We start from the raw sequence: 17006 nt of genomic DNA on the forward strand, positions 1-17006 counted from the left end.
CCCAAGGGTGGTGCAATTTTGAATTTACCAACATAAACTCTTTGCTTTGTTTTAATCAACCCAGGCTTGTCTGCAGCTTGGCTAGCAAGGGCACTTCTAGCTCAACCACTCTCACAAGTGGATTCAAGGCTTGCTGGCCATCACTAGGTATTGGTCCTTCACAGTTGGTTCACACTCACCTGGCACTGGCCCGGAGCAGCCAAACTTTTCTCTACAGATCTTCATAATCTCCCTTGCCTTTTTGCACCATGCCACAAAGACACACACAATGTTTTTGAGAGATTTGAGGGTTGTACTGATGTCACACGACACAGTAAAGATTTGAAATGGGGCCAGTCAGTACCATCTGCACCCTTGACTACTGGAACTATTCAGTCCCACCCTCCACACCCCCCACTACACAGATGTTCAGGTGTTGGTTCCCACGAGTTCACGATGCTCAGTTCAAATCCACTGTAATCCAGTTTTCACAAAGAAAACCAGTTTCAGCCTAGGCCTTGAAGACAACAGCTGAGTTAGCTCAGCTAAGTCAGTCTTAGCTGCCAACAGAGCAAACTTAAAAATGGCTACCAGAATAACCAAGTCAAATCAGTCATCCATGGCTGTTACTTCAGTATAACTAAAAGAAAGCCAAGAACAAAAAATAAAGAAAGAAAGAAAAGAGAAGAGAAGAGAAAACTTCTTGAAACAAGGTCAAGTCCCTATTGTTAAGGGCAAACAGATAAAGGTTTCTATCCCTTGTCAAGCTGTGGCACCCACCCATGGGAACCTGGTGTAGAGGGCTGTCCCTAAAGCTAGCTGCTTTTCACTAAGCAAGCAACTGGATTGGATGGGACACATCACATCATTACTCAAAGTGCTATGGGCATCTCTTCTCAGCCCTGTCAGAACTTAACAGATCTGTGTTTTAATTCAGCATCTCTGCTGTGCGTTAGGAATGGACTAAGCCTTCATGGTGCTTAGACAATAGAAAATCAGAGTACCAAATGCCCATTCAATGTGGCTACAAGCCCCAGCACTGACTCCTTGTGCTGTGGTCTTCTTGAACAGATGGTTTACTTTAGCTTGACAAAGCAACGTTTTGTAATCTGGTGACACTGTCTATACTTCATACATAAAAGAAGTTAGTTTGGGGCTTTACGATTTTAATGCGTTCCTTCTTTTTTATGAACATTCATGTTAAAATGCTCAAAGCAGAGTAATCCAGCTGGTAGTATTAACTTTGTCCATTCTGTTTGTTTTTCTCTAATGTATTCACATTACCATGTGTATGTTATAAACATGAAGAAAGCACCACAGAGAGAAGGAGAGATGGAGGGAGGGAAGGAGAAGGAAGAGAAGAAAGAGAGGAGGGGTAGAGGGAAGGGGAGGAGGAAGAGAAAGGGATTACAAGTAGGTGTACTTGTTTATCAGCTGTCTGAAGATGGCTTCATTTGGAAATAAACTAGAACACAATACCACTTAATACTATTATTTTTTCGGATTCAACCTTAGCTGCTCTGTATATTTTATGAGCTGTGAGTTCCCAAAGAGCATCCCAAAGAGCAAATGAATTAAAGCTAAGTCATCCATCTCTACTTTGTAACAACTTCTCCCCTCGAAATGAAATTATCTTAATAGTTTGAAGATGCTATGCCTTCATTATTCTAGAAGAAGTTGTTCTAGTTTGGAAAAAGAAAATACACAATACACAAAAGAGAGCTTTTAAATAAACACAGACAGTGCACTCCGTAGAACAGAAGGAGACTTTGCTCTGTTTCCCAACTCTTAGGAGACAGCTGAGCTTACCAAGGACAGAGAGATGTTTTGAAGTTTACTGTTTCTTTTCTGTCCCTTTGTTTCTATTTATTTTAACTTCAAAGCATTTTGAATCCAAATGGAATGCAAAGCGGGAAATTTTCTTCAGAAGTCTGGTAAGAAAATAACTCTGCTTGCATCTGCTAAAATGGCGAGGCTCTTTCTACAATACATGCTGACAATACAACTGTCTGTCTGCATATTTATGTAAGTCAGTAAGCTAATATCCATAATGAAATATACATACATACATACATATGAATATATGTATGTCCAATATGAAAAATATAAAGATAAATGGTCTTATTTTTCCTTAGATGATACTGAAATGGCAAAGCCATTGTCTTGGGTGTCAAACCAGTCAGAACTCACTCTTTCCAGCCCTACACCACTATCACCCCTTTGGGAATCTTTGATCATCTTGAGATTCATCTGGAGTTTGCAAGTCTATCACGGTATACACTGTTTTCCTAAGTCTTTCATTTCTTCCCCTGGGGTAGAAGTCTCGTGTGATGCCTGGGGTCATCACCATGTTGCTGAATGATGAGATCATTGCTGCTCTTGAATGGATCCAAGCCCCTTTGTTGTAGAGGAACTTATGGAAGAGGCCACTGACCAGCAGAGGAGAAATAACGAGAAGCTTGGAGCCTTGGCTGGCTGACAGTGGAGGATCACCAGCAAAAAAATAAAAGGTATGGGAACATGGCGTAGTAGTGGCGTAGTCAGGCCAAGGCTTACAATGGAAAATAGGAAGAGACTTTTGTGACATTGTCAGTAATTGCAACAGCTTTGAAGCTATAGTTACTGGCCTTAGGACCCTGAGATATGTGTGAGAGAAGAAGAGCAGATGAGAGAAAAACCCCTGACATCTACTTAAATGAGAGGGCTGGCCTTCTGTAGCTAGTCCCTCTTTCCCTTCACGTTCTGTGGGAAAAGGTTTTGCAACCTGACCAAGCGCTCAGATTATTGAGATATGGGCTCTGTGTTACACAAGGTGGAAAACAGACGAGAACTAGATAACATACACAAGTCAGAACAGAACCAAAAGTCAACACCCAACGGCATCACCAGATTCTCCAGCTTAAAATAAATAAATAAATAAAAGGGCTGGAGCTCTAATGCAAAGGAAAGAAAATCTTATCTTCCTCTGAGCCCAAAACAAACATAGAAGATGCAAGCCTCCCACACACATCTCTGCTCTCCCCTAAAGAGAAGGACAAGCAGAATCCCCCACACACAGTGAGGTGCTGGGGGTGGGGTGTATTCCAGACAGGGCCTTGTGTGTCTGCCATTCAGTTCTATCTTCAGGGAGCAGGCTCATGGCTTCACTGCCATTCCAAACTAAACCTTGATGAAAGTAGATGGCTTGGGATTTATGGATTATTTATATTTCAGTATAGGAGCTTGTTATGGCTAATCTTCATAGAATCTATAGTCAGCACAAAAACGGGTCTCTAGGAATTATCTGTGAGCAGTCATCTAGATTATGTTCACGGCAGTGAGAGGATCAACCCAAACTGTAGAAAGTACCCATCCCTGTGCTGGGTCCTGCCCTGTGTGGAAAGAAGCAAGCTAGCTAAGCACAAGCATGTTCTCTCCACTTCCTGATTATAAATGCAGACTTACCTTACGCTTCCATAAGCAGAACTTCCCCGCCATGATGAACTGTACACTCAAACCATTAAGCCATACAATCTCTTCCTTCCTGGAGTTGCTTCTGTTGGGTATGGTACTGCAGAAACAGGACAAATAGCTAATAACTCATCAGCTGTTATCTTGTTGAGGGAACAGCAAAGACCATGGAATCACTCTGCTTGGTCCCTATGATGGTTTGAGTAGATATGGCCCCCATAGACTCATGTGTTTGAAAGGTTGGCCTGTAAGAGTAGCACTGTTAAGAGGTGTGGCCTTGTTGGAAGAAATGTGTCATTGCAGGTATGGGCTTTGGGGTCTCATGTTCAAGCTAGGCCTAGTGCTGCCTATGGATCAAAATGTAGACGTCTCAGCTCCTTCTCCAACCTGCATGCTGCCATGCTTCCTGCCATGATGATAATGGACTGAATCTCTTAAAACTGTAAGCCAGCCCCAACTAAATGTCTTTATAAGAATTACTGTGGTCACAGTGCTCCTTTACAGAAATAAGACCCTGAGACAGTACCTCTCACTAGGAAGAGCAATCAAGGAAATAAATTCTGAACATGGGAAAGCAGACTTCAGTCTAGCATAGCATCACAAGAGAAGATTTTTAACTAAGAATCTATATGGAAACCTGATTTTCTTCTGTGTTCTTCTAATGAAACTGACCTCATATGCATTCAATGTCTGAAAGAAGGTGGTGTTGGCTAGGCACTAAATAAATGACGTACCACAAACACGTAAGGGTTCTGTTATGTTCCAAGAAATGGTATCACACAGGGCCCGGTATATGGGGCAGGAGAAGGAGGAACTGGGAACTGCAGCTTCCTGGGTGCCCTGTCCTTTGGTGCCCAATGTTTGCCCTTGCTGAGGTTCCTGGAGGGACCAAGCACTATAGTAAATGCCTAATCCCACTTCTTAAGCCACTACTTATCCTCACAAAGGACTTCATCACTAACATGACAGTTACACACCCCACAAGGGCTCTGGGATGGTGCCCCAAGAGTCATTTTTTCACACTGGACAGACCCCATGGAAAGGGAAGGGAAAAGAAAGGAAAGGAAGGGGAAGGGAAGAGAGGGGAAGGAAGGAAGGAAGGAAGGAAGGAAGGAAGGAAGGAAGGAAGGAAGGAAAACCCGCATGCCTATCACAGGTGTCATTGCTTTTCTTGTTGAAAACTGAAAGTACATTGCCAGGTGTGTCAATATGACTCTCTTCCCACATGTTTCAGAAAGAGGAAGAAAGAATGCAGTAGATGCTAAGGAAAACTCAAGAAAACTGGGGGGCTTCCAAATAAGCATTATCTGCTAGCATAGTCCCCCATGCACACGAGATTAGACTTGCCCCAGCAGAAAGTCCACATTTCAAAACCACGTGTATAAGAGGAGGAATTTTATTTTCAGTAAATATTTGTCAGATCAAGAAGGTACTCTCCTTAGACAAGAGTTTTATTCTAAGACTTTCTGTCTTAAGGTTTCCACTGCTGTGATGAAACACCATGACCCAAAGCAAGTAGGGGAGGAAAGGGTTACTTTGACTTCGACTTCCTTTGTAGTCCTTCACTGAAGGGAGCCAGGGCAGGAACTCAAACAGGGCAGAAATCTGGAGGCAGGAGCTGATGTAGAGGCCATGGAGGGGTGCTGCTACTGGCTTGCTCCCCAAGGTTTGTTCAGCCTGCTTTCTTATAGATACCAGCCCAGGGATGGCCCCACAATGGTCAGGACTCTCCTTCATCAATCACTGATTAAGAAAATAACCTACAGACTGGTCTATAGCTTGATCTTATGGAGGCATTTTCTCAAATGAGGCTCCTTTCTCTCAAGTGATGCTAGCTTGTTTGTTAAGTTGACATAAAACTAATGTTTTTTCCATATTCTCTTTTATTATTTGTTGTTCATGTTCTTTGGCTGTATGGAGAATTCGTGTTTTTCAAGTTGCCTTATGACAATAGGATTTCAGTTGTTACATCTGAAGAATCCTCAGGTCCCAAACATGTTTAACATCCAACTTATTTCTTTGAGCTAACCTGACCAGTGCTTGGCAGGATGACATGTCCACATAGATATAATCTTATATTCGGGGGATAATATTAGAATTGGTCACACATGGATGTGCACCCTGGTAACAGCTGCAATAACTGGTTTTGTATGGATTGTGCCTTATGGTGTCCACTCTAGTACTTTCTACACCCTCAGACTCAGACCTACATTCATGCTGGGCTTCCCTGGCCAGGATTTTTCTCCTTGTCAGAGATGTGGATGCCTGTGTACAAAAAGACAGGGAGTCCTTTATGTGCAGGCTGTTGGGCTGAAATGTTAAACTTGTACATCGTTCAGCATACTATGCTGGACCAGTATTCTTCAAGTGGCCTTTAAGCAAGGCATCAAAAGGAGTAGAGGCTAGACTGGAACAATGGCTTTCATGGAATTGATGACAATATGTAATACATCAATTTCAGCTTGAAGTAGAATTGACCTGTTCTCACTTTGGTAAAGCACAGACCATGCCTGCTACTCCCCTCTAGCCACACTTTTGTCTCTCATTGGGTATTTTGGAAAGCCACCAAGCCTTAGCAAAATCATCATGGTTATGCAATGGCATAGACAATGTTTCCAGACTCTGTTTTTCATTAAAATATTAGAAAGGGGGTGTGAGACTGTGGAGGTATTGGTGGCCTGTGTGGAAAGGCAGCCACTTCCTTTTCTCTTTCCCCTTTTCCTACTCTTTTGGTTTGCTATCTAACCTGGATGAACTCTTCCCAAGCAATGTTGTTCATAGGCCCCCTTACAAAGGCATAATAGCTTATCACAAGAAAGGGACAGGGAGACTATTCTACAATGAAGACAAAGCAAAACCAGGAGTGCCACAGATAGTTACACTGTTACAAACTCCTTGTCACACTGTTACAAACTCACAGACATACTGTTACAAACTCATACAATGAGAAATGTATATGGCCCTCCGGAAGTTGAGCAGGACTGCTAGCTTAACATTCAGATCCTGCCCAAACAATGAATTCAAATAAACTATGTCTATCATCTATATAAAAATCTACTTGGATGCTTGGACAGAAGAGCCCAATGCAACTCCAAAAGTATCAACATCAACAATAGATAGAGTAGAGGAAAGACCTAGGGCCCTTGATATTTACAAGGGACTTAGTTTGAAAACTCTCTATGGATATGAAAATCCTTAGATGTTCAAGACCCTGGCATAATACAGCTTTCCAAACAGCATGGTACATACACATGCTGTTTGCATATCACTGATCTAGACATTAAATCATCTCTGGATGACGTTACAACATAAATGATCTGTAAATAGTTGCTCCTCCCTAGGGCTACAGAATAGAGACAATTAGAAAAGCCCGTGCTTGCTCAGTTCAGTTCTACTCCCAAGTGATCCACTGGCTTTTCGTTAAAACTATGATATAGAAGGCCAATAGCACCCAGTCAAAAGAAAATAAAGAATTGATTCAACAGTTTAACAAACAATACTTCATAAGACCCATGATTTCCAGTTTTTGATCATCGTAAGAGGAAATATGGGAATGAAGGGTGAAAGGGGATGCAGACCTGATTCCCAGATATGTGACCCGGAACTCTGACTTTGAAGGGCCTCCGTGTCTTCATGTCTTTCATCCCTTCTGCCCGGCTGTCCCCACTCTCACAATTCACCCCAAGAAGGATGCTGCTGCCTGTGTTGGAGCAATCACTACAGGATTTGTTTTTCCCCTACCAATTTTTATAGTTTCTTAACATTCTCAGATCCAAGGAAAAACATCTGAGGCCGATGCAGCTATGAGGTGTGACTCCCTGTTGCTGTAGGCGTCTGTAGAATCTGTGTATTGGGATACCCGTCCTTGCAGATGGGGTGTCCTGTCCTCATCGCTGTGTGGCTTCCCATCTGAATTAAGAGCAGCCAGCTGGACCCTGTTATTCTGCACCCAGAGGACTCTTCTTACACATGCCAGCCCTGTGGCTTGAACTGAGTGAACTTGCCACCATGTCTGATTCTTGGTTCAGGAACTCCCTAAGGGCTCAGCTGTCCACTTGACTGACTTTCTTACTTCCCTATTGATTTGCACAGCTTTGTATACTGGGGTTTTATTGTTCTTCATTTGATTCAGGATGCTCATTGCCATTAAATATTTGGTTTTATCTCCTCCACTGAGAACTGAAAAACTAATAATTTAGGCATCTGCTAAAGCCTGTGAAAATTTTGGAGACAAATCAGGGGAAAAAAAAGAACTCTAAGCATAGAATTGTTTTCTATGGTTTGGAGGTTAATTTTCACTCTTCATGGGTCAAAACACTAGTGGTTTAAAGAGCTTGTGTCTATTATGGAATTGTCTTGTTTTCTGATAAGGATGAGAATGGCAAAATCACCAGGTTCTGCAAACAAGACTCTAGCTTAGGGCTAGTCTTTCTTTTCCTGTCAAAATAGCCCTGATGTCCCCTGGACTTCTCCAAACTACATGAAGACCAGGAGATCTGGGAGTCTTTTGAGCATTAAAAAATTGCCACTCAATGTGGAGATTAAACATCACCATAGGTCATGCTGACCCCTAAGAGGCCACCGGGGAGACAGAGTGTTATTAGGCAGGACCATTTCTACACAGTCCATTTCTCTTTCTATACAGGACTAAAAGCACGACTGCACAATGGAATGGACTACTTATTCAGCTAATATTCAGGACCCCCAGAGCAGTAATCAACCTTCTAGTCACAGGCGAGTCCACCTGTCTACCCTACAGATGGTAATATCCAATCTGAAAACCTCTTCACACATGAAACTGTGAAACTAACAGTGTCAATAAATATGTAAACACCTACAAATGGGTAACAGACGGATATTTTTGCCTTGTGGGGCGAAGGGTAGGAAACACATGACAGAGATTTAAAGCTGAATGAGGTACTTGCCAACCAAAGGGAGAAATTCTATGAAGCTGTGACTTTGCAGTAGATCATTTGACCTCTTTGGCCTCAGTTTCCCATCTGCAAAGATAGACTGAGAGAGCTGAGCTAACTAAACTAAACACAAAGGAGCTCAGGTAGAGCGGCTGGACATGCTGAGAGCTAGGGAGCCATGGCTTCACTGTGTAAGGCACCAAGGACTCATCCCACTGGGTCCTGAGCATGCCATTCAGAGCACAGTTTTCTTCTTGGCTTTGACTTTGGTCTCTGGATGGTGGTCAAATGGGGGAAATGTGCTTAACTATGTCTCTGGGAAATCAGGTGTTATATGGAGTCAATAACTGTGTTATCAAATCAGTGAGACTAATATATCAGGAACACATCATATCATTGGATTTATTCTGTCTGAATGTCATCATTTGGTTCTCTACGTTCATCTTCAAATAAATGCTTCCTTCAAAGATGTATGTTGAAATTCTGTCACGCAATCCCCAGTTGTAGTTGCATATGACAAGTAACGGGTGCTGAGCTATTAGGGAATAGTAAGTGATTTTAATTGTCCACAAGCTTAAGTTTTCTCTTTACTAAATATGAATCATATTAACAATTAATATAAATATGAATAAAGCATATTACCTAAATCTTTTTCAAGCCAAGCCTGTGTGGATGAAATTTTACAGGATGCCAAATTAAAATAATGGGTTCTAAGTCGTGTCATGAGTATGGTTCAAACTGAATTGTTAATATTGTTCTACCCACAGTAGCAAATAAAGTAATCCTCAAGAGATATAAATAGCAAAAAGCAGTATTTCAGCCTCCTGTGGGGGCAATTTTGCCACGGTTGAGAATGCAGGGCATAATATAAATGTATTCTTGTTAAATTTGATAATCCACTCAGGTAAATGCTTAACTATGTGCAGGCACCTGGTCAAATATGATACAAGAGTTTGATCAGAGTAACACGCCCCAAATCACACAGCCAAATTACCTGGCTCCTTAGCATTTGGGATGTTCTTGATCTCCATGGGTTGTTGCCATTGTGGTTGCTACCTGCAGTGCTGAGAATAGAACTCATGGAGTTGCATATGCTAAACAATGCTTGACCACTGACCAGTGTCCTTGGTCTAGCCATATCTGATACGGTTCCAGAGGGCTAGAGCTCACATCTAGGTGTATCATAACACCTTCCCGCAGGCCGTGGGGAATGCCAGTGTTTTTGTGTCTTCCTGTGGTTGTCATGGTGTGTCTTTTCAGTGACTTAGATTACCACTGCCTTTGTACGACTCGGCACTGGTCATCGAAGCTATGTATCATGTCTCAGGTACCCAACTGACAGTCCACATTGTGAAGGACTTGTGAAGACACCAGAGGAGGAAGAACAAAAACCAAATATCAACTCTTTCTTTCTATCCTCAGAAAGCCAAAATCTCTAGATGAGCAGATCAAGTTCTTAGGTAGGCAAAGTCATTTTACAAGAATGTCAATTTTAGGAGTTACAAATCTCCCAACAATGGACATTGTGGCATGACCCCAAGCGTTCCAGGTCTGAGTCTTCCCATGAGTCACACCAAATAAACTGGTGGCAGATGGCGAATGTCAGGCTAAGTTGTATCACTCTCACATGTGCTTGCTTTTGGATGCACTTGGTTCTCTGCAGCTGGCCAGCATACCTGGGATGTGTACACCATAAATGAACTACTGAACAGAGGAATGGTCCCCTTCCAGCCTGACATCAATTTCCTCTGGAAGCCCCCAGTGCATTGCAAATGACAATGCAATGTGACGTGTAATTGATTAAGGTCAGAGTCTGTGCCATTCAAAGTTACATCCAATCTGTTGTATTATTTTAAATCATGTTTGATCTAGGAAGTGAGTTTAAAATATACAACTCTTAAGAGAATCCTTTCTAAGGATTCCCTAACCCTGGGCTGAGAAGACAAGAGCCAAGGCAGTAATTTCCAACCTTCCCTGCTTCTAGTCTTCAGGAATCCATTCAAGTCACAGACCTGGTTCAGACACCCAGCATGTTGTGTGGAGATCAACTCCTGGTGACATCTCCAGTCTGAGAAGAGAGGCTGCAAAGTGCTTTCAAATGTGTCTAGTATTGAGCCCGTTTTGGAAGGTACACTTACCACTACTTTGCACTCCCTTAAATATATCAGTTTCTTCAAGAACGGAGAGCCCTGAATCCTTGGAACATCAGGTGGCTCACAGGGTAACACATTGTTAGCTTGATTTTAATAAGAATCGTATTAGAAAACTAAATGGCGCGTCTCACTTGCTTTAGCAACAGTAATGTCGGACTTGTCTTACTGTTTCATGGAGCTTAAAAGCCGTGACACATACTGCGTATGTATGTGTGTTGGTTACTTTTTTATTGCTGTGATAAAACGCTACGACCAATACAACTTCTAGAAGGGAGAAGGATTTATTTGGGGCTTACAGTTGCAGAGGGTCAGAGTCCGTGATGGCAGAGTGTAGGTAGTAGGTAGTGGGTGGCTAGAGCAGTTGAGAGCTCACCTCTCAAACCACAGACAGGAAGCAGAACACAAACTGGAAATGATTTGAGTATTTTGAAGCCTCAGATCTTCCCCTCAGTAGCCTACTTCTTCCAATAGAGCCATATTGCCTAATTCTCCTCATAGAGCCACCAACTGTGTGAACTAAGCGTTCAAATGCCAGACACTTTTGCAGGATCTCTCATTCAGACAACTACTGCAGATCAAGCCAAACTGATCCCTGGATACTGTGAGATGTTCCATACCCACTACAGCATTGACCCCTGCTCAAAATCCACAGCAGATAGGACATGTCCACAAAAACAGACTGTTTGGTGAATGTGTTGGGACCGGCACAGGTCCTAGGAATTTGGAGGATGCCATGTGGCTGAGAACATAGCTCTTTACACACACTCATCCCCATCAATAGACTCAAAGAATTTGGAGGGGGAGGGGACTTAGAACATTCTACCAAGCTTGCTGATTCTTCTTAGAGAATCCTGTTCAGCTATCTGTTTCAGGGCCCTTCCATCATTGCCAAGACCGGAGCCACCTGGCTCTCCCTTATGGCTCTGAGGATCCTGGAGTCAACAATTGCCCTTTCATCTCTTTAGCTCTTCCCAACTCTGTTCCTCTGGGCACAGAGCCCAACATAGTCATTCCGGGACAGATTTATACTGTGCTTTTTTAAAATTCTTCTTCTTCGGAAGTAGGTATGCTAGCAACAAAGGTTAAAAGCTACGCCGTACCTAGAGCGTAATGCAACTGCAATACCAGTTACTCGGGAGGATGAGGTCAGAGGATCATTTGACTCTAGAAGTTCAAGGCCAGCGTGGCAAAGATAGCGAATAGAGTCATGGTCTAAAAGAGAAAGGAGAAAGAGGAGAAGGGAAGGGAAGAAGGAGAAGGAGGAGAAGAAGACAGAGAAGGAGAAGAAAAGGAAGGAGGAGGAGAAGAGGAAGAAAAGCAGGAGGAGGAAGAGAGGGAAGGAGGGTGGATGATGGGGAGAACGGGCTCATTTGTTGGGGGCGGATCTAAAGTAGGCAGTAGGCAGGACTCCACTGGGACATTTCTGAGTATAATCATGTTGAGATGGTCCAGCACTTAGATCTAGGAGGGTGCATGGGGGAAATTCAACTGACAAAACAAATTTCAAACTGCTGACCTCATGCAAGCTTTGTTTATGCCACATCAGTAAGACCAGCTAGGAAAACAAAAGTTGAAAGAACTTGAGTGCCGGGGATGATGCCAAATTACAGCTAGCCTTTTGGTTTTACTCTCTTTGTTTTATTACCTAAATAACACAATCAAATAACAACTGAAGTCCAGCGCATTACCTAATTTTCTGCCCAGAGATGACGAATGACCTCCATAGTCTTGCTTACTGGAAATGCACCACCTCAAAGTCCTTCCTATATTGTCAGCTCGTTTCAAATATTCCCCAATAGACTAAAAGACATCGCAAGATTAAGAGACATAGATAATTAAATATTACGTCGTAAGTGTTCCTGGTGACGGACGGGTCCAATGTTCTGCTTAAGTGGGCAAGTGTGCTGTTCATGTCACTTCCAGCTGTCCGACATCTCTGAAGGAACAAGTTCAAGGTTTAGGATGAAAATATGATTGATCCTTGGGAAACACTCATAAGTTCAAAGTTCTTGTTCTCTAGACAATGGTTGGCTACTGGGGTGATCAATGGCCAGGAATAAAGTTTAAAGTCCAGAAAAACTGGACAGAGCAGGAAAGACAAACTACAGCTTGATCCCCTCAGGCACCATTTCTGAGATTCTTTCAACTTCAAGATTTGCAGACGGTGGCCTGGCGCTTTCCCTCAAGCTCCTCGTTCACCTCGCGGCTGCTCTGCTTTATGATCTTGTATTAATGATGGGAAGATAACAAGAGGAATAAAAACACAGCCGCGGCTATCTGTAGCATCACATTAAAACACTCGTGCACAGCCCAGGGAGAAGAACCTGGAAGAGTGGGAACTGTCCAATGCTAAGGGCCAGCTAGTTTTGAAAGTCTAATGCCCAAGGAGTTGAATTATTGCATTGTTCAAAAAGGCAGAAAATCCTCTTGGGAAATCAAGCATGTAGCTGAAGTGTTTTATTAGGAAAAACACCAGCAGAGTTGAGTCAAGAAATGTTTTTCACTCCATCTGGTCTCGTGTCTGTTCTTTATACCAATTTGGGGAGGAGGTGACCTGATGGTCATCTTTGAGTTTGGTAATTTTTTCCCCCATGGGTGAAGAGGGGGCTCAGGCAAGACTTTTGTAGAGGGAGGGGTTTCCAGGTAAGTCAGCTACAGGACTGCCCGGTACAGGACTGAAAGAGAAGAGAGGAAGCGGTCTTGCCCTGGGATATAAAGTTCAATATGAACTTGAACAGACCACAGACCACAAATTAAAGCAGCTTCATACTGGTTATTCATGCTGTGGGAGAAAACGACTCCGAAGGAGCCATGCAAGTTTCTATGAAATTTTCCCAGTTTCAACAAGCCTAACAGGAAAAGGGTGGCAAAGAGAAAGGACTCCTGCCCTCTAAACCCTGTGCTGGACAAGTAGGGGCCAGCTAGGTTTTGGTGTTTCCTAGACATAGACTGGTAGTATTTGAAGAGAACACTGCGTTCTCCAACCTCCTCTTCTCTGTTTCATAAGTTCTCATGCAAGAGCACACCCAGACTTTCTTTTTTTAAAGCTCACTTGGCTGGGATACTACTAAAAACTTAGTCCTAAAGACCCTCGCCACTCCCTTGCAAATGACTTCTGCAAGTGGAATGGAGAGGAAGAGTCCAAGACTGCACAGGTTTGAGGCTGCGGGGATGAATGGAATAGAAGGTGACAGCAGCGCAAGCTGCAATTGCCTGGACCAAGGGTCTCAGTTTTCAAGAGTAAGCAGTCGCGGAGCAGAACAGAAAAGGGGGTGAACATGTGGAGATGGGCCCAGGCAGCCAGGAAAGGCGGGCCTTTGAGGGAGAAGGGGGAGAAGACTAAAGAGCTGGAGTCCTGGAGGAAGTGGGAGAGGAGTGGGAGGAGATAGCAAGGAGGCGGAGGAGAGGCACGAAGACCTCAAGCTGAAGGGAGGGCTAGGAGAGCAGGAGAAGGGGCGGGACTCAAGGCGTGGCCCCACGGACACCCCGCCCCTCCCAGGCTCCGCCTCCGAGCCTCCTGTGGCGCTCTGCAAATATGAAGAGACTCAGCCGGGGCGGCAGCAGCGGCCACTATACCTCCGAGCTGTGCGCGCCACGGCTGGGGCGGGCCTCGGGACTAGGGCTGGGAGCCAAGGGGCCGGGGAGGGACCCGGAGAGGCTGGGCTGCGGTTCGGAGTCCCGCGCTGACAGGGGCCCGACGGCTCCGAGGGAGCGCGCGCCCCGCAGTCCCGCGCTGCGCCCGCCGGGTATGGGGCGCGCCGCCGCCTGAGGCCGAGCCTGGCGGGCGCCCGCCGGGGGCTGCGGCCGCGGAGTCGAGCGCGCCCCGCAGCGGAGTGGCCCGCGCGCGCGATCGCGGGGGACCGAGACGAACTACAACGAGGCCCGGAGGAAACCAGAGATGTCCCGTGTGCGCCGCCTTCTGCTCGGATACCTGTTCCCAGCCCTTCTGTTGCATGGTGAGTTTGGGGATGGATGGCTGAGTGGGGGAGTCCGGTCCTCCCATCGCCCGGCCACTGACGTCCGGAGTCGCGGCTGGTCGCCTGGGGCACAGTGCGCCCTCTTGCCCATTCCGGCCGGTGCTCGGAGCCCCTTCCCCCAGCGGCGCCCACAGTGGTTTTTGCTGCTGCAGTGTTCTTTCTGAAAGGATGCGAACCTCGCCCAGATACTTTTTATCTCTCACATCCGTAGCTGCACAGCAGAGGGAAAACTTTTTATCCACTCTGAGGGCCTTTCCAGCTGTAAACTGTCACATAATCGCAGGCTTTGCGGTCCCCTTTCCACCGGTGTCAGAGCGCAGCAGGGGCTCGCGGTGAGGTCCAGTCCTTTACGAGACTGTAAAGAGAAAGCTGTGATGGTTTATAGGGAGGACACGTCTCGCGGGTGTTTGTCTGCAGTCTGAGGACCAGTGTTTGTAGTCTGCCTGCACCTTGGCTCCGCTTTGAGGCTTAATGTGCTGCTGGGTTCTCTGGGCGCAAGCGGACTCTTGGTAGCGGATCATGGAAGCCAGACTGAAGGAGCTGGATGCCCTGATCCCTTACTCTGGTGTGGGATCAAGTTTTCCTGTGCTGCTGCTTGCGCTGGTTCTCCAGGCTGCAGAACCACAGACATCTGCTCTCGGAAGGGGCTCCAGAAATTGCACCGTGCAAAATACGACAATTGCATTGGGGTGAGCAAAGCATGTTTTATAACAGGTGGTTGTTGATAGTTGTGGTAGGCAGTGGTGTGGTCGGTCCTTCTGTGGTCTAGGCAGTAGTCAGACATCTGACGTTTCAGCGAAGTGGCTTCATGTCTCTCTTTCCTTAACATCCTCTGAAGCCATCCGAACCTGCCGCTGACCTCTTGGGGCCAGGACTGTGGAACAGACCCCCGACCCCGACCTCCACCCTGTGCCCCAGAGAATGAAGGGAAGGGAACTGAAGGCTTCTGGGGTGCTCTTTTCTTTGTAGTCTTTGGGACAGCTTTCGGAGTTCCCCCGCAGGCTTTGTGGACCTGCCCGAGCAATTGATGACCAAGGTGTACACTGAGCCCCAACCATCCCAGCATCTTAAAAGTCAGAATGGAAGGCTCGAAGTTCCAGGGCAAAGAGAGAGAATGTATAATTATAGGGTTGGGCTTCTAGGCCCATCTGCTTAGAATTACAGAGCAGTTTTAATCTTTGGCTGAAACATGAAACAAATCAGAGCCAATGAGCAGATCAAACAGCAGCTGCCACACACACAAGAAAGAAGGGGAGGATGAAACAGGGAAAATTGCCCCCTTTTTGAGGAAAAAAAAATCAAAAAACCTGTTGTAATGTCTGCCGGGGATGGGGAGAGTAATGCTGTCATATAAAGAATTACTGAAAAGTTTCATATCCATAGACTATTTTGCATGAAACCATTGCCAGTTGAGCTTCAGGTCAGGGACCATCTTTACAAATGTACCCTGCCTCCACTCTGAGCCTTTTGCTGCCTCTTGAGAAACAGGGGCTGTTATGATATGCCTACTCACCGATCCGACTGAGATAGAAATAGCAAGCAGATATCAAGAGCCCATATATACAAGGGTATAGTTTGATCCTTGTAGCCAGAAATCTCCCACACTGAAGTCAGGAGTCTGTGATTACTCCATGGGATCTGGAGGTCTCCCCACTGGTGCCAGGAGTAGAACAAGACAGAGGGAGGAGCTGCAACAGGCAGCCTGGGCTGTGAGTAGGCACGGGGCCAGAGAGCATGCATGCGCGTTTATGAAGAGAACTTAAGATAAAAAGGGAGGTTTGAAGAGCTTAATTGGACAACTTTCACAGAGTAACGCAACTCCGCGCTGAGTTTGCAATGATGCAATTATTAAAACAAAAGTTGCCCAAAGATCTATCTACTTGGGTCCAACAGGGAGGATCTAGTGCAAGAAGCAAACACAAGTAGTCATTCAAGTTCCAAATGCTCACGGTTTACGGAAGGTTGGCCATAACTGGTTAGTATAGCAGAAAGCATCAGAAGGGATTTGAAATCCTTCCCTGCCACAGTTTTTATTCGATTAATGCATTTTAACAGAACATGGGTGTTAACCCCAGAGAGGGGCTGATGAGCTGTCCCATTTAAGAGATAGGGGTTTTACAGGCTTCTAAAATATTCTGTGGCAAAAGCTAGAGCCTGCTCAATTATTTCGATAAGAGACACAAGTTAGAAGGAAATCCTAGAATGGATCAATGATTTCTTTCCTGATATGTAAACATTTGATTCCCTAACTATGTGATACCATTTCACTACTTGTAATCACAATTCTGTACATAAATGCAAGTGCCCTCTAGTTGTGAGTGTGCGGGTAGCAGCTTTAATACATTTCAGACTGCCCATATAGAAGATTTGCCTTTGCCGCACAGACAAGTGAGGTTAAAGAGGAAATCACAAAAGGCTTTCTGAAGGACCTGGAGGCGGATGCTGGTGGCAGTGCCATTATGTACGAGATCCAGTCTTTGTTCAGTTCTGTAGCCACTTGGATTTCAATTCACCGAAAGTCACAAATCACCCCC

At 45.0% G+C, this 17006-nt stretch overlaps 1 protein-coding gene across 1 annotated transcript in view; it reads left to right on the forward strand.

Moving 5' to 3' along the window:
• Nucleotides 1-14024: 14024 nt before the first annotated feature.
• Apcdd1 (APC down-regulated 1) overlaps nucleotides 14025-17006 on the forward strand; it is a 30664-nt gene continuing 27682 nt past the window's right edge. The window contains exon 1 of the mRNA XM_001071384.5: nucleotides 14025-14451. Within this exon, the coding sequence (XP_001071384.2) occupies nucleotides 14394-14451 (58 nt within the window). The 5' untranslated portion in view covers nucleotides 14025-14393. The remainder of the gene's footprint in view (nucleotides 14452-17006) is intronic.

This window comes from Rattus norvegicus, chromosome 18, assembly GCF_036323735.1.
Source record: "Rattus norvegicus strain BN/NHsdMcwi chromosome 18, GRCr8, whole genome shotgun sequence".
Lineage (NCBI taxonomy): Eukaryota > Metazoa > Chordata > Mammalia > Rodentia > Muridae > Rattus > Rattus norvegicus.